Here is a 23,668-nt window from a genome sequence, read left to right on the forward strand (position 1 = left end):
CATATTTGTCAGTCACCTACAATTTAAAAAGGGATAGAGGGATGCCTGGGTGGCTCAGCAGTTAGGCGTCTGCCTTCTGCTCAGGGTGTGATTCTGGGATCCAGGATCGAGTCCCACATCGTGCTCCCTGCATGGAGCCTGCTTCTCCCTCTGCCTATATTGCTACCTTTCTTTGTGTGTCCCTCATGAATAAATAAATAAAATCTTAAAAAATTAAAAATAAAAAAGGATAGAAAAGAGCTCAAAGACAACATAAGGTTAGAATACTTGAAGTGGTGTCCTATAGCCAAGGAAAAATTTTTCTCTGAAACATATGTTTTGCTAGAATACTATAGTCAAGTAGAACATTAACGTTCCCTCATACAGAGTTTCAACAGTGAGGCCAGGTTTCTGTCCTAGACGTTTCCAAGGCAGTCATGATGAGGCCCCAGTGACCCCGATGACATCACAATGTGAGTTGTCATAAAGCTGACTCCCAGTGACCTCCAGTCACTGACCAGTGCGGCCCACAGTAAGCAGGAGTGAGCACTGGTATCCTGACGGACCAAGGCCAGTGGGATCGTTGGGCTGGGCTGATCAGGACCAAACGCAGCCACCAACATGACTGGAGAAAGAGGCCACGGGCATTCCCGTAGACCAAGGAGGCACGGCATGTCCCGCTCCAGAAGAGCCGAGCTGCAGTTCCCCGTCAGCCGCGTGGACCGCCTCCTGCGCGAGGGTCACTATGCCCACCGCTTAAGCTCGTCCACACCTGTGTTCCTGGCCGGCATCCTAGAGTACCTGACATCCAACATCCTGGAGCTCGCGGGCCAGGAGGCCCGCAACAGCCACAAGATGCGCATCACCCCTGAGCACCTGCAGAAGGCCCTGGCCAACAACCAGTACCTGAGCCAACTCTTTGAGGAGAACACCTACTCCCAGGGGGATGGGATGGCCCAGGCCAGGAAGTGGTCAGGCCCGGGCACTGGGGCCGACAGCCGCATCTAGTCACCAGAGCCGACAACCTCGTCTAGTCGCCAGAGCGGCACGCAGATGAGGGGGGCCTGCTCCTCTGGGGGCACCAGCCATTAAAGGGTTGAAACCCAGGGCCGTGCCTCTGACTATTTTCTGTCCTTCCGGAGACACCCAGGAGGAGTTCTCCCGTGGGGAGCAGAGGGCGGAAGGGGTGATCAGTGTGGGAGGCTGCAGCCCAGCGTTTCAGGGAGTTGTTTCTCTGGGGACTGCTTGGGGGGAAAGGCCCTGGGGGGAGTAGCTGGCTGCAGAGGAGAGATTTCTTCACAGTCTCTGAGCCACTCGAGGCCTGCGGGCTGAGAGGTTGGCAGCGGGTGGGGGGCTTCCCAGGCATGTTGAGTTCCCAGAACCATGGTGGTAACTGGGGAGGTCCCGAAGCTCGTGACTGAGGTGCCAGGAGCTTTATTCATGAGAAGGGAACGTGTAGAAGTCAGGAGGTGATGGCAGTGTGGGTGGATGGAGAGGGTGGCAGAGCAGTTGACGTGAACTCGATGGCATGAGCTTTACGTGAAGATTGAGGGGCGATGGGGAACCCATGAAGAGGTATACAGAGTGGAACGGTGCTCAGATTGATTTCATTCACTGATACCCTGCCTCATTCCAAAAAGGGACCTACGACAGATAATATTAGTGCTGTGATAACATTTTGTGGAGTATGGCCTTGTGTCCTCTCCTGTGGACACTGGTATGTTCATTAGTAACATCAAAGGTATTATCTGGCCTAAGACTTGCAATCCTAGAAGTTCTTAGTGGTTATTAATAATTGATTGATTGATTCGAGAGGAAGAGGAGGGAGGAGTAGAGGGAGAGAGAGAATCTTAGGCTCCACGTGGAATCTGACTCGAGGTGTGATCTCACAACCTTGATATCATGACTGGAGTCAACATCAAGAGTCCGATACTAAACCAACTGAGCCATTCATGTGCCACTCATATGTGTGGTAGATTTATTTCTAAATACACTCCATCATAAGCACATTAGCCTCATTCTCAGAAGAAACACCTAACCTGTCTATGGTCATATATTTGATGGAGCGATCTAGACTTATCAGTGTCTGAATGCACATTTGGAGAGATATAAATATGTTTTCCCAAGTGGGAGACTCACAAGTACATGTAATTCTTATAAACAGTCTTGTGTGTTTTAGGTTAAAAATAGTGTCACGTCAAGTATCCTTGCAGCCTGTTCTCTTCCTGTGACTGTCAGCATTTAACATTTTCTCTTGTTCATCGAATGCTCAGGGCCCCCCTTCTGTTTCCCCTTGGTGTGTCATAGAGGGCTGCTCAGAGGTTGCCCAGGCACCTTCAACAATGGGGTCAGAGGAGCTGGGTTGGCCATCCCAGTTCACCACTTTCTGGCCTTGTGATCCTGGACAGTCCTCTATTCTGTCTGAGCAACACTTTCCTAATGTGTAAAATGGGGATAATAAGAATTCCTCCGTCATTGGATTTTTGCAAAAACATAAAGTTAATGTGTGCCTGTAAACTGCTACATAACACAGTGCCTGGCACAGAGTGTGCCCTTAACGAATAGCTGTGTGTCTCTCTCCCTTTTGGTAGACGAGATGCTTACATGTACTTCCCCAAGTGCTCCTGCACCTGGTTTTCCCATGACTGCTGGGTGCTTGGGCCACTGGCTGTGAAACCACAGCCTGCTGAGTCCTGTGGAGACACAGAGGAGTGCCCCAATAGAGGAAGAAGCCAGAAGTATGCCTGGGAACATGGTAGGTCTCAGCCTGGTGTCTCTCCTCCCCTCTGCATGGTGACTCCCCCTCTTTCTGCCTCCTATTATCTTTCAAAGTGTGGAGCTGTCTGTGCCTTTGCCTCCTTCACAGGAGGGTCCTGACAATAATAGGGCCAGGGTTGTGTTTAGAGCTCATTGGAATATGGGCCTGTATAAATCCAAGAAACTTTTCTTTCTCCCTAATGCCATTCAGTCAAATATTTCCAGAAACCTCCCTGTGAAGATGTCCACCGCATAATGTTGGGATTTGTTAGAGATCCAGGAGGCCTTATTGCCTCGGCCAAGTTTAACTATTACTCTTCTGTTCATCTGAGTATCAAGCAGGCCTCTCCTCAGCAGCTGCAGGTGAGATTGTCCTTCACCTGGTCACAGGAAGCACCAACATTGCTACCCCATCCCTGAAGCAGAGCATCTGTGTGTCCAGGGCATGGTGTCTCATATTCCAGTGTCCTTCAGCCAACAGCAAGTGCCTCTGGGGTGGATAATGCCAGGGAATCAGTCATTATGCTATGATGTTGATATGTTGGTTAAGTGGCTGATTTTTATAAGCTATTGATTTTGGCGATGGCAGTGGCTTGTTTTAGTGCAAAATAATCTCCTGGGTACTTCACCAGAAGGCACAGCTAAGGAGAAATTCATTGAAGGCCAGAGATGTGAGAGTAGGTTGATAAATTATGTTGGCGTAGCAGAACTGTGTGGTCAGGTGGTCCCCTTACAGTCCATGCAGGAGTCGACACTGTTGGTCATTGTGACATTTGCGAGGAGCCAGGCTGCCTGGGCTCCTCAGACTATCCAAGGTCCTAGGTGGAGTTTGGAGTTTGAGACTTAATGACCTCATGAGCCCTCAGCAGCCACGGGGTCATGGGATAATCAAACAGGGCATTGTTGCCCTCCCATTTGGAAACAGTCCTTCACCTGTGCTTGTGGGTTTCACACAAAACATGGGGTCTGTGCCAGCATAGCATGGGTGTAAATGCAGCACCTTTCTGGATCCCCCTCTTATCTGGGCACAGGAATCCCACCCTCAGGGGAGGAAGGTGGGCAGAGAGTGAGAGTCACTACCCTTGGGAATGAATGAGCCATAGATGTTTATGCATTTTGTGCATTTCAAAAATTGGGAGGTAGGTGATAGTGAGGAATGATTAGCTGTAGCTTGGGCCTGAGACAGGGGACACTATTGATGACAAGTGCCCTATTGTGAGTCGAAAATTAAAACTGGAGCAGTACCGGTGGCTGAGCCATTTAGCACGGCCTTCGGCCCAGGGCATGATCCTGGTGTCCCGGGATCAAGTCCCATGTGGGGCTCCCTGAATGAAGCCTGCTGCCTCTGCCTGTGTCCTGCCTCTCTCTCTCTCTCTCTCTCTCTCTCTCTCTCTCTCTCTCTCTCATGAATAAATAAATAAAATCTTAAAAAAATATTAAAAAAAATTAAAATTAGAGTGAATAGGGATGGTTTGGGGAGGGTGTGGCTGACAAACCAGATCTGTGATCCAAAGCAGTATCAGGGCAGGCTAGGGTTAGACACAGATCAGTACAGGGGAAAATATTAATGTGTCAGAAGAGATTAGCCCAAGAGTTGAACTTGACAGGAACCTGGGAGGGTAATGTGGGCTTGGTGTTGGCATGAACACAAGGCCTGGACACTAGGCTGGCCTCTTACTGACAACAACCTTTGCGAACAGAGGTGTTAGAAAGATGTTAGAAAGATGAATCCTTCCATGAACATCAGTACGTCATTTCTAAATCATAAATTATAGAGAGGCAGCTCACAGGTATAATCTGGACAGCAGATGGGTTTTCTAGTCCTACATGTGTATTTTGATAGAAAATCAGTTAGCTGCTAACATTTAATCAAGAACTTTTTACCTGAAGAAAGGACTTGGCACAGGGTGCATTGGTGGAGGTATAGTAAACCTAGTTGAGAATGTAGCTGGAAGTGCATGGGTGCCCGATGCATGAGGTTAGGTGAAGAATCATCAGGAAGTTCATTAGCGTAGGATACAGCAACTATAGGGCATGTATCAGAAGGTCGTGTGTGTGTGGAAGGTGCAGCCATCGTAGGGCCTGATCAATTAAAAGGTGTATGGCAAGAGGGAGAACCCAGCCTCTAGGAGGATTGAGCAGGAGTTGAATGAATGGAGGAAACATCCACTTTGTGCTGGGACCTAAAATGCTGTGCATGGTTAAAGGGAGCATCTAGCCTAGAGGAAGACTTCTAGGCTATGCGTTGGTAGGGAGAAACCAGCCTAGTGCAGTATGCAACAACAGGTACCGCCGTGGTGGGTGTAGCCAATGTAGGGGACAACCCTGCAAGAAGTCCTTGAGTGGTAGGTGGACATAACCTTGGGTGAGGCTTAACAGGAAGTGCAAAGGATGAAGGAGTAGGAGTATTCTAAGGATGGATTTAGTAGAACCTAAATACGGCCCTAAGATGAACCTTAGGTAGATGAACCTTAGGGCCAGACATTGAAGATGGTGCGTGGAAAGAGGTAGCATGTAGTTTATGGCAGGACTGGACAAGAGGTGCATGGGTAAAATAGCCATTTTAGGTGAGCAACATGTAAGACCTGTGTAAGTGGAGGATTCAGAGGGCCTGGAAAAGTATTCAGTAAGAGGTATAAGGTAGAGGGTACAGACAGGTTAAGGGAGGAGTAGACCAAGGCATGTATGGCTGGTAGGATCTTTCAGCCTAGGGGAGTATTTGGCCTGAGAGGTTTATGAGTAGTAGGCTGTGATCACTTAATAACTATTTTTGATATTCTGTTATTGATGATTTGGCATCATGAAGTCACTGAGCCATTCTAGTGGCCCAAAGTTTTTTCATCTCCATCATCCCAGTGTTATCTTGAGCATGTAATAACCTTATTCTAAACTCTCCATGTACTCACTAAACTTTAATTTGTTTTGCTTCTTGCCTAGTAGGTGATGTCCTCTCATGGCTACATCACACTGCTGTAGTAATAAATGTCCTAATTCTACTTTATCCCTCTCTCTGCTTGTCCCTACAAGTTACCATGTGGCTTGCTGGGTCCTTCTGCCCTCTGGGGAACTGTGAGAAACTCTCCTTTTAAAGGTGATTGCCTCTTATGTCTGTTATCTTAATGTGCTCAAAGCAAATCTTGGGTACATTTTTAAACAGTTGGTGCAATGAACAGGGTAGTCTGGTGACAGATGAGCTTGACATGTCTCTGGGTTTACCAAGTGAATCCAACAGGCAGCAGATACTGTGGGAAGGCACTGCTGGCTATTGGCACTTTACTGGCCACTGCATTGTATTCTGTCTGTATGGTATTGCAGTGGTTCTGCAATCTAAATAATAGCAGAGCTCAAAAAGCTTAGTCTTCTCCCAGTGGCTGTCTGGTTTAGGGTGCTGTAATCTGGGCAATGTGGTCCCCATCTGGCTCCTTAAGTGTTTATAATGTGCCTAATCTGGGGAAGAGATCCTAGGGTAGTTGGCTATTGTACTGTGTGAAAGTCCTTCCAAAGAAATAGGAAGTAGTTACCTATGTCCCAATATAGGTGTGTCGAATCCACTGAACCTCCACTAGGGCTGAAGTCTGTAGAACTACTCAACTAAAAGCAATTTCCTTCCTAGGCACATTAGCCCTCTTGTAGCAGAAAACCAACCACCTAGAGCTACCCTTAGAACTGAAAAGACCTGTTGACTAGTGATGTGGTCCACTCTTTTCAAAGACACTGTGGTTCCTTGCAAACACTTTTGTGTTGACCACACTCCTTTGCTATTGTCTATCTTGTTGCTGTATTGCACTTTGTCTCTGAAGCCTGTGGGTTATAAGAGTTCATATTCTTATAAGCCCTTGGCAGAATATTATTGGAAAAAAATGGAAGGATAAGGAGCATCTGGTTCCAGCATCTCCAAAAACCCTTTGATGATGGACTCAGTTTAATACTTGTAAAATACCACAAGAGCACTATTTATGGATCCTTAGCACTGCAGCATATTAAAATCAAAGCATATGCATAAATCAGGCAGTGTCACAGTTGCCTTCTTGGAGGTGGATACTGACTGTGTGTTGAGTGGGATACCTTTAGAAAGGCAGGCCAATTCTAAACCACTCCTGCAGGTATTTCTTGTAAACACCCAATGGATAAAAACTCTGAGAAATGAACGGGAAATTGAGATAAAGATTCAAAACTTCATAAGGCCAAATATACAAACCATCTTTAGGCCTTTATCCAGAGAGTTCAGGAAAAGAGAGCATAATGGGTTCTAAAGGTCTTTACTACTGGCTCCAAACTCTGGCTTGTGGCCAAGAAATGAGGCAATCATGGGAATAGCCCAGAATCCTTAAATACAGCTTTACCAAGGAATGTCCACATTCCCTGAGAGAAGTCTTCCATAGGGCTAGATTGTTCCCTATATGCCCCGGCTAGACTCACACCTTTACTCAGTACACCTACCAAACAGATGAAAGTGACACTTATGAGCCGGTTCAGAGCAGTTCCCAGACAATTGCTATGCCGAATGAGCCCCTTCCCTTAGGACCTTGAGTTTTTATGGCCTGGGAATGGGTTCACTGTAGCATAGCCACAGTCTTTGCTAAGGCTCCTGATAAATGGCAAATAGTAGTGGTGGCCAAAACATTATTACTCAGGATTGGCATGGTTCGATGGGTTTATTGTTTTGTAGAAAACCCTGACCCTGCAGATAATGAAGTGGTTTCAAACCCAGTGTCTACTCTCCTTAACTCAGAATCCAAGAAACTTTTCCTAAATATGGGACTGGCAGGTTATAAACCTGTCCTTCTTCTAACAGGCTCAGCCCACAAATTTAGGGAAGCCCTGGAGAGAACAAATACCCTAGTGGACTTGGAGTGAATCCCCCAACAATAAGCAGGTTTTAGTTTATCAGAACCAGCCACTGGCTGGATCCTCCAGGCATTTCCCCCCTAGCAACCTCCTCTACCTCTGGAAAATTTCTCTTGGGGGAACTTCCATTACCTGTGGCTTCTACAGACTTCATAGCTGTGCAGCCATCTCACATATTTGGACTACTTATGAAGGCATTTCTTAATTTAGGACCTTTTCCTAATCCATAACCAGCCCCTGCTGAGGCAGTACAGAGCTTTCAACCATCATCCTCAGACAAACTTGTATATTGGCAACATAAGAGACATGAGCATCCCTCATGAAAAAATTTCAGGCCAATCTACCCTTAAACTCCAGCAATTCAAAAACTTATTAGATGTTGTAGTGAGTTTCTCCATTTTTTTTTTTTCCTCCTTCATTTGATATGGGAAGCCCTGCTCAGCCAGAGGCTGGCATTATCAGTTCCTAGTTCAAGGAGTCCTCATGCCTCATGTTGTATTCTGACCTTTGACATGGCTGTCACCTAGCCCCTACCCCTAGGGTGATGACAACTCCCTGGATCTTGTCCCACTGCCTGGGGACGGCTGCAGAGAAACTAATCTGATGGTATATTGGAGCCTATAAAATAGCCAATTTTCCCTGGCTCTTTTAGATACTAGAAACAAGTCAGTTATTCTGGGTAATCTTCTCTTTAAAAAAAATAAGGTAACCTATTTAAAATGCAGGGCATATTGGATCACCCCATTCAGAGCATATGAGTCACACATGATGTTATGATTAGATTTATCAAATTAATTAAATCTACAGTCGTGGTGGCCCCTCTGTCTCTGATCTGTCTGAAATGAGGCATGGACACCATTTATGTAATTCTCTTAAACTGGAACAAACCAAAACCAGTAGCACTTGCTGTGGGACTTGGCTCAGTGTGAACCTGTGAACCCTCCACCTTCTATTATGATTGTCATTATGTTTCAATGCAGGCCACAAGACTGTAGAGATGGACACAGGCCCATTATCTCAGATCTTTTAACTGGATAGGGTGTAAACAGGGCAAGGAGTATGACTGACCATCTGTTGATTCAGTGGTTTATCCTGGCAGCAAATATGAATGATCGCTACCTGTGAGTCCAGTGGAGTAGCAAACAAGGGACTATGTATGAACAGAACAAAGAGGGCGAGTCATGTGCTATCAGTGCCCTGGGGGATCTTGGCAGAAGATATGATTGAGGAAAAGAAATGTAGCTTGCACAGTCATTGTGCTGTTTTAATTGGACAAAGTATGTGAATGGAGCTAAGAAAGTAGCTCACCCAGTGTATTATACAGTAGTTCGAGGAAGAGGGCTTGTGAACAAGGCAAAGAGGAGGAGCCCTGTTTCAGGATTATAGTGCCACCACTGGACAAAGGATGTGAATGGGGAAAGAAAAGGTCTTTCCGGGCAGCCCCGGTCGTGCAGTGGTTTGGCACTACCTGCAGCCCATGGCGTGATCCTGGAGGCCCTGGATCGAGTCCCACGTTGGGCTCTCTTCATGGAGCCTGCTTCTCCCTCTGCTTGTGTCTCTGCCTCTCTCTTTCTCTGTGTGTCTCTATGAATGAATAAATAAAATCTTAAAAAAAAATAAAAAAGAAAGAAAAGGTCTTTCTGTCCAAGGGAGTAGGTGACAAGGTATGACGAGTCTACAAGGTATGACGAGTCTAACGAGAAAGACCCCTGAAGCATCAGTGCTGTAATGGCAGAATGTGAGTTGGGTGAGAGAACTAGAACAGGCGATATGAATAAGGCAGGGAAGATGAGGCCTTCCCCATCATTGCAGTGATGTGCTTGGCCAGAGAATGTAGAAGGGACAAATGAAAAGGGCCTTACATCATCAATTCATTAGAGCAGCTGGACAGAGGGTATGAATGCAGCAGATAGGAGTATTTACTCCATAGATGCAGTTAGTCTCTAGACAGAGCATGTGGATGGGGCAAAGAGTAAAAGCCCTACACCAATTGTAGTGGTATAACTGGACAGATGATGTGAACAAAGAGGAAGAACCCCACTATATCAGGTCAGTCGAGCAACTGGACAATGATGGTGATAAGTGAAAGAGGAGGATTCCCAGTTGATTCCTGCAGTGGGGGTGACATGACAAGTTTTCTGATGGGGGCCGAGATCTCAATCCCCAAACCTTATGGGTATGACAGGGAAAACCTACTCCTGGATGGCAGATGTGTACAGGAAGTGAGACACATGCTCTTACCATCATTATAGTGAGTCTGGACAGCAAATTTGATCATGGCAAAGAAAAGGAGCCCAGCACCATCACTATCATGGTATAAGTGACAGAAGATGTGAAAGGCACAAGGAGAATGTACTTCCTTCCCCGCTCCAGTATAAAACACAGTACAGGGCATGTTATCAGGGTCTGGAGGAACAATTCTGAATGACTGCATCAGTGCAGGAAGGTAACTGGACAGGGGATGTGACTTGGTCAGATTAGCCTGGTACCGTCAACATAGTGGTACACGTGTACAGTTCATGTGAACTAGGCAAGAGGAGGACCCAGCACCATTTCTCAGAAAAGTCGAAAGAGGGCCCAGGGCACAAAATTCTGAGCAGTGCAGAGTGGAAGAGCCTGAACAATAAACAACACTGTGGCCTGGCCACAGATGTAAAGCGGGCAGAGGTTCAAGCCCACACCATCAGTGTAGAGGTGTAACTGCAGAGGGCATTCCAGCAACATCAGTGTAGTGATGTCATTAAGCAAAATATTCAAATGATGCTTAGAGGGACAACTGAGTGGACCAGGTCATGACCTTAGAGTCCTGGGATTGAGCTCCATATTTGGTTCCCTGCTCAGCAGGGAATCTGCTTCTCCCTTTCCTCCCTCTGTGTACATACTCTCTCTCTTTAAAATAAATAAATAAAATATTTTAAAAAAATTAAAAATAAACAACAAATGACACAAAGAGAAGGAGGCCAACCCCATTCATGTGCTGGTGTAACTGGCCAGTGGATTTCATTTGTGCAAAGAATAGTCACCTTGCACCATAATTTTTGTAATAGTATAATTCGTTAGAAGATGTGACCAGGACAAAGTTGAGGTGTGGTCCACGTGCATAGCAATGTACTTGGACAGGAATGTGAACCTGGCAAATAGAAAGTGGTGTGAGACAACAACTAGACTGGAAATGTGGGTGGTGGAAAGAGGATGAGCCCTGGTCTGTTAGTGCCTTGATAGAATGGGGCATGACCTGTGAGAGGAAGAAAGAAGCGGAGTCCTATCTGACAAGGTCAGTGGTGAAACGTCACAGGGGATGGGAGTAGACCGAATAGGAGAATCCTCATACCATTAATGCTGAGGTGTAACTGGACAGGACCCAAGATCGTGGCTAAGAGGAAGAACACTGCACCAGTAGCACAGTGGTTACATGGATAGGGATGTGAGCAGGACAAAAAACTGCCGAGGGCAAAGCCGATATGGTGGTGGTGCTGGGTGGGTGATGTGAGCAGAGTGAAGGGAGGCCTCGTGTTCTCTGGTGTAAGTGCATCATGGGTCTTTATGAGCAAGGGAGGGATCCTCACAGCATTGTGACTGTGTTGTGCATGAATGTGGTAGAGGAGGTTCATGTACTGCAGCACAGTTGTGTAATGGGATGGGATGTGGATAGGGAAAGGGAGTGACGTGCCACCATCAAGGTGTTCCCTGAGTGGAAAGGGAAAGTTGGGAGGAGGAGCACCAGTGCAGTTGTGCATGTGACCAGAGCAGAGAGTAAAACTGTCCTGCCAGCCCTGGGTTTAGTCTCAGGACGAGAACAGGTGAGCACATCTGTACTCGTGCTGCAGTGGTGCCACCAGACCAGTGTGACCAGGGTAAAGAGGGTGAGGCCTGACTAATGGATCCTGTGGTGTACCAGAACAGGGGACCAAAAGGCCAGAGGGGATGGTCAGGGAGCCACATCACCACTGCAGCTGAGTAACAGCACAGAAGATTGGCAGAGAGGAGGAGAGTGACTTGAGAGTGGATATGAACATGCAAAGAAGGGGAGCTCTGAAGTATGACAGGACTCTAACTTAATGGGGGGTATTTACAGGGCACATGGGAAGAGCCCTTCAACATCAGTTCAATGGAACAATGGGCTGGATATGAAAACGGCAGCTAGGAAGAGCCCTAGCCATCCTTGGAGTGGGTCAACTGGGAAAAAGTTTGGAAAGGGGCATAGAAGGGAAGGGCCAGCTCTATAATTTCAGAGGTGTGACTTAACAGGGATTGTGAGAAAGCAAAGAATCGGAAGCCCACACCGTCGGTGGGGTTATACACTTGGATGGAGATGTGAACATGGCAAAGAGGAAAAACTCAGGCCTTCATTACAGTGATGCATTCCTGGCATGTGAAGAGCTCCAGGGCAAGCATCCCTGCACCAGCAGTCTGATATGGCAACTGGTTAGAAACAGTAAACTGCCCAAGCAGAAACAACCCCATATCATCAGCTGAGTTGTTAGGGATGGAAAAGGAGTAAATAGAAAACCTGCATATCACCCAGTAAAGTATAGGGAAGTTGAACAAGACCAAGTTTTGGAGCCCTTCCCCTCAGTGCATTGGGGTAAATGGAGAGGTTATGTGAATATGGTAAAGGAAGAAACCCCACCCCAGCAGTGCAGTACTAGATGGTTGATATGAACTGGGCAAAGAATAGAACCCCAAAACATGAGTCTATGGGTATAATGACACAGAATTTAGAGAGATCAATTAGCAGCATCCTCACACCACAAGTGTAGTGCTGCAACAGGAAGGGATTGTGAATTGCACACAAGAGCTGCCCTTTGTCATCCATGTGTGGTTGGGTGTATGGAGAGAGAATGGTAAAAAGGGAATGAGGACAATACTTCATGGCCATATATACCTGGGAGTGTAGTGCGAGTGGGACAGAGAGTAAGATTCTTCTATCACCACTTCAGTGGTGCAAATGGAAAATTGATGAAGACAGGGCAAAGAAGAACCTTCTCAAAGCATGGACGTGGTCATGTAAGTTGTGGGAGAGTGTGTACTGGGTAAGGACTAACATCCTCATATCACTACTACAAAGCTACAAATGGAAACTAGGCAGAAACTGGGGAAAGTGGAGCCCTCCCCATACCATTGGCCCAATTATGTAAGTGGAGAGGGTGTGTGAATGGGGGTCCTGGGATTGAGCCCCATATTTGGTTCCCTGCACAGCAGGGAATCTGCTTCTGCGAAACCTTTTGCATCTCAATGGCATGATTTGAGGGGGACTTCAGCAGCAGCAGGAGGATTATACCCACATCTTCAGATTAAGGCTCTCATGAGACATGTATTTGAAAGGGATGAAGGTTGGGAGCACTTCTTCATCACTGGAGTGGCGTGACTGGATAGTGATGCTTACATACCAAATGGCAGGATTCCTGAACATTCAGCGAAGTATTAATAGTAGGCAGAAGTAGAGATCAAACAGTAGAGCAAACACGAAGAGCCCTGCTCCTTCATTGGACTGGCGCCTGGACAGGGAATGTGAACAGGGCAGTCAAGAGTATTCTAACTCCAGTGTGGTGGTGTTGGTTGGCTGGGTCTGTGAATGGGACAGTGGTGAACTGGCAACTCGACCAAGAGCAAGAACACCAAACCACCAGTGTAGTAGGGTAATGGGACAGGGGATATGTATTGAGCCAAAAGCAATACCCCACCCAGTCAGTGGAGATGAATAACTGGATAGGAAGGAGAGTGTGAATGGAGCAAATACAAAGAGCTCCAAATTTTTCTTGCAGTGGTATAATTTGGAAGAATGTTTTATGGATATGAAGAAGCCGAGTCTTGCAACTTATTTAGTTGGGCAGGGATACATATGGGGCAAAGAAGATGAAATAAGTATAGCGCCATAACTGTGCAGTGTATACGACATGGTGTGGTTTGAGATGATCCACATTAGTGCTCTGGAGTAACTGACAGTGTATATGTGGAGCCCTGCCACGGAAGTACAGTGGAGTTATTGGACAGTGTATGTGAATGGGGACAGTAGGGGAACACCTGCCTTGTCAGTGCAACTGTATTACTGGATTGTAGATCCCTGAGGCCATTAGGAAAAGCCCTACAACATCAGTACAGTAGAGCAGTACACAGTAGATGCGAATGGGACCATTGGGAGGAGCCAGCCCTGCAGTGGAGTAACTAGACAGTTTGTGACACAGGGTCAGGAGGAGTCCTACCATCTCCTCGCAGGAGGGTAACTGTATAAAGTTAGTGAAAAGGGCAATTGTGAGGACTCCTGCCGCTCAGTGCATGAAATGACTAGATAGTGTATATGAATGAGGTAGTTAGATTGAGTCTTGCCCCATCTCTAGAGTGGAGTAACTGTTAGGTGATGTGAGTGGGTCATTTAGGAAGAGCCCTGCCACGTCAGTGCGCTGTAACACATGGACAGTGTATGTGAACAAGGGCAATTAGGAGGATCTCCACCATATTAGTGAAGTACAATGTGAACAGAATGGATAGGAGGAGCCGTACCCCATCAACACAGCACAGTGACTGTGGGCAGTTTTTGAGAGTTCCCCTGCATCGGTGCAGTGGAGTCACTGGGAAGACCCCTACCTGTGCTCTTACAGACTCAGCATTTCTGCCACCATAATTTTGGGCTGAAGCCAGGGATGGCTCTGCCGCCAGCAACTCAGTTCGCTCCCAAGTTAGGAAGAACTGGAGTGCTGCTCTTCAGTGCCCCAGGAGAATTAAAAGTGTGCCTTCATGCTAGCGTGATTTATAGTTACAGTGTCATGAGACATTTCATCTTCAATAGACTGATCTGCTTTTTGGAGCTTGAGGTGACCTTCTAGATACTACTGAGATAGTTAACGGAAAGCCAATTCTCCTGCCGTCCTGCTCAGAGCCTGTCGTGTATCTTGTAACATATATCACTGAAGACTCTAAAAGCCGAGGTTCTAAATTTTCAGACACTATAATTGCCCAAGATATATACCCTGACATAAATATGCACAATGGTAACACTCTAGAATGTTAGGTAACTAACATGCAAACCAAGTAAATGACCCAAAACCAGTCCAGGCTCTAGTTACTAAAAGTCATCATGGATTATCTGGCAGCCTTGACAAATTGAGTTTCAGCAGAAGAGAATGGATCACAAGACAACCCCTGCCACAGTTGGCGCCTTATTGACATTTCCGCAGACATGGCCAGGAAGTCAGTGGGCTGTGAACGCTGAATTATCCTCTTAAGTCTGGAAGTGATCTCTGCAGGCCAGGCTGCAGGACGTTAGCAGAATGACTTGCAGGAACACACACCAGTCCTGGATGCTTCTCCTTCTGTTCTGGGAATAAAGGGGCTGACTTGCTTTCAAGGTTGTGGACCTGACGATCGAAAGCAACACTGTGTTCACCAAGGAGCCACCTAGCAAGATTGATGTTTCTCACTATATTGTTGTGCTGTATTAAATGTGCCAAAGTTAAAATAGATTGAGAAAGATAATCCAAATCAAGTTTATTGGGTAGATACTCTAAAATTTTAGACAATATTTAACAGGGGTATGGTGTTCATGGAAGAAAGGAGAGGAAATAAGTTTGGGAGGTGAAGTGAGAAAATAACTTTGAGGAGTGTAACCAGGGTTTGGTGGGGCCACCTTGCACAGTTGTGTGGTTTGCACACTGCACAGAGTGCCCAGTCACTGGGGTGGGGACACTGATAGGCAGCTTGGAGTCTCCTTTCCAACATGCAAACCCCCTACTACATCTGGCAGAGAGGCACTTCTTTCTGAGTCCTCTTCTCATAAGAGGGAGACATTTCTTATGGGGAGTAGGAGCTATTCCAGATCATTCCCCTAGATACAGTACCTCTTCACTCTGAAAAGCTACCCTTTTCACCATTCCAGAGGGGAACCTTTCATTTCTTAAACACTCCTCCTGCTGGGAGCCTCCCATCTTCACAGTGAAGCCAGCACTCTGCTCACCTTCCCTGATGGCAGGGAATGCTTCCGGCTAATACATACAAAGATTCTATATAAACTGTTGGTGACTCGGAGTTTATGGTGCCAAGGGAATTTTCCTGATGCAGGACAACCAGTTCACATTGTCAGGTACCATGCAGGTTAATGCCCTGAGGCTGTTCTATTTAATGTCTGATTATAGATACAACCAATTCATACTTCAGAAACATTTTCAAAGGACTTTGGATCTTATAGGAAGCTCCATCAAAGATTAGGGACCTACTGGGAAACCTCTAGTTTTCCAGGTAAGTTTCTTTCATTTATACGTTCATTCTACAAACATTTGTTATGTATTTGCTATGTACAAGGCAGTTACAGGCACTGATGATTCATATTTTTGGGGTTTTTTTTGTGATTCATAGTTTTAATGCTATTTGAAAAGTTTATGTTACAAGTAGGGAGTTAGACATTAATAAAGAACTAAATGATTCCACGATACTCATTGTTTTAGAGAAATAAAGTGAAAATATTAATAAAACTAAATCCCTTTATTGTTTTCCAGGACAAACACAATCACCGTTTTCAAATACATGTTATAAGCATACACTTGGGGGGAGGCATTATTAAACCAAATTTCTTTTACTAAAAAGGTTTTTCAAAACCAATATAGGTAAAAATTGGAATTATTAACATTTATACTTCTTTGAAATCCTATTTACGGTAACTATTCAGCCTTACTTCCTCTATTTAATTGATTTCCCCATTCACCTTCGGGACTTTTACTATGCACTTCTACTTCAAAGGTTTTATTTTGATTAATTTTTTGAATTTTGATGAATATTTTCAGACATGGTAGAATCTTCAGAGTGTATATAATTGGAATTTTTTCTGGGGCTTTCAGATATGATTTGATATAGAATTGTTGAGTCAGACACAGCCTTGTCCCCTTAACCTATTATATGCTGTTGCTTTTGTATCCTCCTCACTCTCTGACACTCAGGAACAGCCTGATTTTGTGCTTGTGGGAATTTTTTTCCTGAAAACCTGTTGGATTATTTTTCTTTGAAGTTAAGAATGTCAGACATTCATATTTAAATATTGGACAGAAAAAAATAAATATTGGACAGTTTTAAATTTTGATTGAACATTTTAAGATATTTTCATCTGAAGATTAACGCTTTTCATCTCAAGAAAACTTTATTCTTTTATCTAAATATTGCTGCTTTTCCATTTGTTTAGGAATTTTCTTCCAAGCATCTGAATAATCTGCATATTGGATCTCCATTCTCTTTTATTTTTTTTTAAAGATTTTGTTTATTCATAGAGACCCAGAGAGAGAGAGAGGCAGAGACACAGGCAGAGGGAGAAACGGGTCCCGTACAGGAAGCCGGACTACAGGAAGCCGGACGTGGGACTCGATCCTGGGTCTCCAGGATCACACCCCAGGCTACAGGTGGCGCTAAACCGCTGCACCACCGGGGCTGCCCTATTCTCTGTCTTTAATATCTGTTTTTCTTCGACTACTGCTATGCATCTTGCAGGATAAAAGTGGTGTTTTTTTTCTGATTTTATTTTTAAATAATCTCTACACACAACATGGGGTTCAAACTGATAACCCCGACAGAGCTCAAGAGTTGCATGGTCTACCAATTGAGTCAGGCAGGTTCCCGCAAAAGTGTTTTTTTTATATATATATATTTAAAGATTGATTGATTGATTGATTGATTGATTCATTCATTCATTCATTCATGATAGACATAGAGAGAGAGAGGCAGAGACACAGGTAGAGGGAGAAGCAGGCTCCATGCAGGGAGCCCAACTTGGGACTCCATCCCGGGTCTCCAGGATCCTGCCCTGGGCTGAAGGTGGCGCTAAACTACAGAGCTACCCGGGCTGCCCAAAAGTGTTTATTCTTTGAATAGCCACATGCATAATATAAAGATGGACGTGGTACATCACTAAGTGTAATTTCTTCCTGACATTGTGATTTGATAATTCTATACATTATGCATTGTTCGTCATAATAAGTATAGTTAACATCCATCACCATACAATATTATTACATTATTATTGCCTTGTATTTCCTATGCTTTGCTTTTCAACTCTGTGAACTATTTGTTTTATAAATTCACATTTGTATCTCTTGCTTTGTAAAAACATCTTTACTAAATTATCACTAATATACAGAGAACTGCATACATATAATGTGTACAGTTTGATGAGTTTGATTATATGCAATTATCCCTGATCCCATCAGCATAATCAAGGTAATAGCCATATTCAACACCTCCAGAAGTTACCTCGTGTCACATTTGTTGTTGTTATTATTTGTTTTTGGTGTTCTAAGCACTTAATTTGAGATCTACCCTATTAACAAAATTTGAAGTACACAATAATATATTGACTCTAGCCACTGTGTTCAAGATAATGCTAGATGAAAGAGTTCTCGTGATTGACTGTATGTGTCTTAACAGTATCTTTTGGAGACTAGAAGTTAAAGCAATTTTTTTTTTTGCTTTTTAATTCATTATTTTTGAAGTATAATAGGAAATAAAACATAACTAAAATGTTAACATTAGGAAAAATGTGTGGGAACTAGAAAATTAAGAGAAAATGCTTTGATTCCGGCTTACATCTTAGTATCTCAAACTTTCTTTTTTTCTGACTTTGCTTTTATATTTCTTTGAACATTGTCAGATTGACTCATCGAAAGTAACAGGGCTTTTTTCAAGATGGATAAGGGAAGGTTTTTTTTTTCCTTGTGGTAAATATACATAAGTTTAACATTTTAACTATTTTAAGTGTACATTTCAGTGACATGAAGTCCATTCACATTGTGCTACCATAGATTTTAATTTTAAAGAAGTTGTCCGTATCAAATTTTTCTTTTGCAGATCATGTTTTTGGTGTTGTATCTAAAAAGTTATCAACAAACTCGAAGTCAGCTAGATTCTTTCCCATGTTATCTTCTAGGAGTTTTATAGCTTCCCATTTTATATTACTCCTATAATTCATCTTGAGTTAATTTTTGTGATGGTGTAAAGTCTGTGTCTGTGTTCATGTTTTTGTATGTGAATGATGCCCAGTTCTGGCACCATTTATTGAAAAATCTGTGCTTTCTCTATTTAATTGCCTTTGTACCTTTGTCATAAATCAGTTGGCTGTATTTGTGTGGGCCTGTTTCTGAGTTCTCTATTCTGTTGCATTGGTCTGTCTGTTCCTTTGCCTATCCCACACTATTCTGATTACTTGATTACGGTGGCTTTACAGTAAGTATTGAGTTTGGTAATGTCAGGCCTCCAACTTTGTTCTCCTTCATGATTGTGTTGATCATTCTGGGTCTTTTGCTTTTCTATATAAACTTTAGAATCAAGTTTTTCAGATCCCCAAAATACATTTCTGGACTAGCAAAGAGGTGGAAGCAACCCAAATTTCTGTCGCTGGATAAATCGTTCAAAAAGATGTGGTATAGGGCAGCCCCAGTGTCTTAATGCTTTAGCGCCGCCTTCAGCCCAGGGTATTATCCTGGAGACCTGGGGTTGAGTCCCATGTCGGGCCCCCTGCATGGAGCCTGCTTCTCCCTCTGCCTCTCTTTCTCTCTCTCTCTCACGAATTAATAAATAAAATATTCAAAAAAAACTGGTTTATACATACAATAGAATACTATGCCCCCTTAAAAAGGAAGGAAATCTTCTCGTAAGCTACCACATGGATGTACACTTAAGATTTTATGGTAAGTGAAATAAAGCAGTTAAAAACGTACAAATACTGTATCATTACATTTATTTGAGATATCTAAAGTCAACAAATTCATACAGGAAGTCTTCGAATTAGACTAGATACATGGTTGGTAGTGGACACTATAGGAAAGGGCAAAGGAATTGTTTAATGGGTATACAGTTTCAGTTCTGCAGGATGAATAGGTTTTGAAGATCCATTCACAACAATGTAAATATACTTAACACTAATGAATTGTGCACTTAAAACAGGTTAAGTCTGTACATTTTATGATAATTTTTTACCTCAATTAAAATAAACTTGCTGGGATTGCATTAAATCTATAGATTAAATTGGGAAGGCATGATATCGTGAGAATATTTAATGTTCCTATTCATTAGGATCATGCACAGAACGTCTTTCTATCTAGTTAGATCTTCAGTTTCTTTCAGCAGAGATTTGTAATTTTCCTCATATAGATCTTGTACACATTTTGTGAAATGTATACCTAAACATATATCTTTATTTGGTGCTGGTGTAAATGTCATTGTGTTTTTAATTTCAAATTACAATTGTTTGCTGTTGGTATTGAGGAAAGCATTTGACTCGTATATTAACCTTGTATCCTGAAACCTTACTCTAATGATTTAATAGTTCCAGGAGTTTTTGTTGTTGTTATTGATTCTATCAGATTTTCTACATTGAAAATCATGTCAACAGCAAATAAAGACAGATTTATTTCTTCCTTCTAAATCTATATATTTTTATTATGCTGTATTTTAGCATTAAGAATGCCTTTCCAAAAAAAAAAAAGTGCCTTTCCAGGGGTAACTGGGTGGCTCATTTGATTGCCTGCCTTTAGCCCAGGCATGATCCCGGAGTACTGGAATCCAGCCCTACATTAGGTTCCATGCTCAGTGTGGAGTTGGCTCCCTCTTCCTCTGCCTCTCCTTTCTTTTTCTTTTTTTTTAAGATTTTATTTATTTACTCATTAGAGACTCTTCTCCCCTGACTGTGTCTCTGCCTCTTTCTTTCTCTGTCTCTCATGAATAAATAAAAGCTTTAAAAGAAAAAAAGAACTACTTCTTTATATTGCACAATCATATGGGACTCTTAAATGTAAACCATTTTGGCCATCAGAGGTACGTGATCCAGGCAGCAGTATCAAAATCAGGGATGTAGTCCTGTGTACCAGCTCCTTCCAGAGAGATATTGGTGATTTGGAGTTGGCTGGAGGGAGAAGACAGAAGTGTGAGGAAGAGAGTATAGCTAACCTCTAGATGTATGCTAAATTAGAAGCCTGACTGTGGAGGCAACCTCTTTATAAGTTTCCAGATAATCCTCTTTTGGGTTAAGAATGAAAGATGGGTGTTTTTGCCTGATCTCTCTACACTTTGTTTTGGAGGAATAGCCTTGGTGAGTGCTCTCGTGACCAATAAGAAATATTCTTTGATTGCTATAGTCTCATGGGTCTCCTGGACACAAGCCCCACTGACTTTCAAATTTAGATGTTTTGAGGGCCCACCCTTGGGTGTGAGTCTGAAAAGCTGGAATGCTAGATGTGGTTTTCAAACCCTTTGCTCCTCTTCCCTGACTTTATGGTATGTGCCAGAGGTGGAGTTCATGTTAAGAGTTTGTCTCAGCCTTTCCTACCCTTTCAATATGGGTATTTTCTTACTTGCCCAATGTGTAGAAGTTACTCAGCTAGTTTCTAAATCTCTTTCATAGGGAATTGTTCCACGTGTATATTTGATGTGTCCATGAGAAGAAGGGGCAGAATTGATGAAAGGCACTGAGGCAGCCCAGGAGAGATTATCAATATGCATTCAGTATTTTCACAAATTTCAGAAAAAAACATAATACTGAATTATGTTCCAGTCAGTGCTTTCTGTTACACACATGTAGGGAAATCTTATGTTTACTGAGGCACGACTGATTGTACTCAGCTCTTAGAACTGTAGACACTCTATCTGGAAATAAACTTTCTGAAGTATGAATCTCATATAATCAGAACTACACAGTAATGGCAAATATCACACACAGATTTAATAAAGGTAGAAAAGATTCAAATCAAACATCACTCAGGGGATGGAGAAGTGTATGCTTTATTCATTTAGGTTTACAGAGAACTTAGGGAAAGGTGTACTCCTCTTTGGAAAACTTAGAGAATTTCTCTCTAAAAATCCTCTTCATTAAAAAAAAAAATCCTCTTCATTTATTTTCCAGAGGATCTTAGAATAAAGTAACAAAGAAAACAATAAGAAAATTATTGCCTGAGGAATTGCTTGACTAAATAGCTGTTTCTTAAAGTATTGGTAGTTTCTTCTGGATACAGTTAAGTGCCAAGGCTAAAATTTCCCATTTATTTTCCTTTGTCATTGTAAATGTTGGTTATTTACCCAAATTTGATGCAATTTGCACTTTGTCAGAGGAAGACTTTCTGCAGATTCATATTAACCACATTTCTTCTCCTAAAACATGTCATAAAAACTGTCCCTGTCATTCTTCTTTTGACATCGGCCTTTTTCTCACGCAGAACTCAGTCATCAAATGATTGAAGGCCTGTGTAATTCAACTCTAATGGATTGTATGAGGCAAGGGTGTTTTAAACTACTGTAGTTTAAAATGTCTTTCCTCAAATAGCTCACAGATCTGAAAGTGCATACACTTCAAGTAGTTCAAATTCCACTGTCATGTTACTGTAATAGCTATCTTGACAGCTTTTTATTTATAGATTTTGTTTGGAGGGTGTTTAATGTGAGGAGAGACATATAAATCATAGGTGAGTTTTTGGTTCTGGATGTGAGCTCTTGGACATTGTATAGTTTAAACAGCAGTGTAGACTGCACATCTTTTTCTTGAACAAACTCACTTTTGATCTACTCCACATTAATTTCCTTTAATGTAATTTTTAAAAAATTTAACCTATTACTTAAGTGTTGTGCCTTTTCACCAAGAAATATAAATATCTTCAATATTGTCCTGTTTTGGAAGTGGGTTCAGTTTAATGCATAGTGTATTGTGGCTTTATCTTTCCAAAGGGAATGATTACCTTATTACAAATATCAATACCCACCTTTTGGAAAAACAAATAATACATTCTCTACTACCATTTTCCTTTTGTCCACAATGCTCCTAAATGTCAGCAATACAAAAAAAAAACCAAAACCATAAAATTGGACCAATGACCATAACAAACACCTTTACCAAAAACAAACAAAAAAACGAAAAACGGTGGAAAGTAGTATATAAGATGTTCCTCGTTGTGTGTCATCTGGAAAATGCAAATTAAACCAATGGAATAAAAAAAATACCATTAAACACCTATTAGAATGGCCACATCCTGAATATTGACCATATCATATGGTGGTGAGGATATGGAGCAATAGTAACCTTCATACATTGCTGGTAGAAATGCTATATGGTAAAAACACTTTGGAAGACTGCAGTTTCTTAAAAAAACTGAACATACTCTTGCCATACAAACTAGCAATTGCACTCCTTAGTATTTACCAAAAAAAGTTAAATATCTTGTCCACTCAAAATTTTGCATGTAGAGGGTTATAACAGCTTTATCCATAATTACCAATACTTAAAAAAAAAAAAAACACCAAGATATCCTTCAGTGGATGAATGGATAAACTGGTGCATAGACAATGGAATATGATTCAGTGTTAAAGAAACGAGTTATCAAAAAAAAAAAAAAAAAAAAAAAAGAAACGAGTTATCAAGCCATGAAAAGACGGAGAAACCTCACATATTTATTATTAAGTGAATGAAGCCAATCTGAAAAGACAACATTCTGCATAATTCCAACTACATGACATCATGGAGAAGGCACAACTATGGGGACAAGTACAAAAAATTAGTGGTTGCCAGGATTCAGAAGGGAGAAAATATTGAATAGGAAGAGCACTGAGAATTTTTAGGGCAGTGAAACTACTCTGTAAGTTACTATAATGATGGTGGGACGCCTGGGTGGCTCAGTGGTTGAATGTCTGCCTTCAGCTCAGGGCCTGATCCCAGGATCCAGGGATCAAGTCCCACATCGGGCTCCCTCCCTGTGAGGAGCCTTGTTCTCCCTCTGCCTGTGTCTCTACCTCTCTGGTACTCTCATGAATAAATGCTAATGGTGGATTCATGTCATTATACTTCTGTCTAAACCTGTAGAATGTACACCACCATGAGTGAACTCTACTGCGAACTATGGAATCTGATGACATGTCAGTTTATGTTTATTAATTGTAATAAATGTACTACTCTGCTGGGGATATGTTAATAATGGGGAGGCTATGCACATATAGAGTTATAGGTATATGGGAAACCCTCTACCTTCTGCTCAATTTTGCTATGAATCCAAAACTGATTTTTAAAAATAAATAGGTAAAAAAATAAAAATAAAAAAAAATAAAAATAAATAGGTATTGGCATGCCTGGGTG

At 42.7% G+C, this 23,668-nt stretch overlaps 1 protein-coding gene and 1 pseudogene across 1 annotated transcript; both read left to right on the top strand.

Moving 5' to 3' along the window:
- The first annotated feature begins 600 nt into the window (after window positions 1-600).
- On the top strand, window positions 601-987 carry LOC121482469 (histone H2A-Bbd type 1-like). Its single transcript, XM_041740385.1, has one exon. It carries the CDS (start codon window positions 601-603, stop codon window positions 985-987), a length of 387 nt encoding a protein of 128 aa, XP_041596319.1.
- Window positions 988-2,991: 2,004 nt separating this feature from the next.
- The window catches only part of LOC121482470, a 74,932-nt pseudogene continuing 54,255 nt past the window's right edge, over window positions 2,992-23,668 (top strand).

This window comes from Vulpes lagopus, chromosome X (assembly GCF_018345385.1).
Source record: "Vulpes lagopus strain Blue_001 chromosome X, ASM1834538v1, whole genome shotgun sequence".
NCBI lineage: Eukaryota > Metazoa > Chordata > Mammalia > Carnivora > Canidae > Vulpes > Vulpes lagopus.

Coding starts and splice junctions, on each gene's coding strand:
- LOC121482469 (XM_041740385.1), top strand. CDS start 601: ATGACTGGAGAAAGAGGCCACGGGCATTCCCGTAGACCAAGGAGGCAC.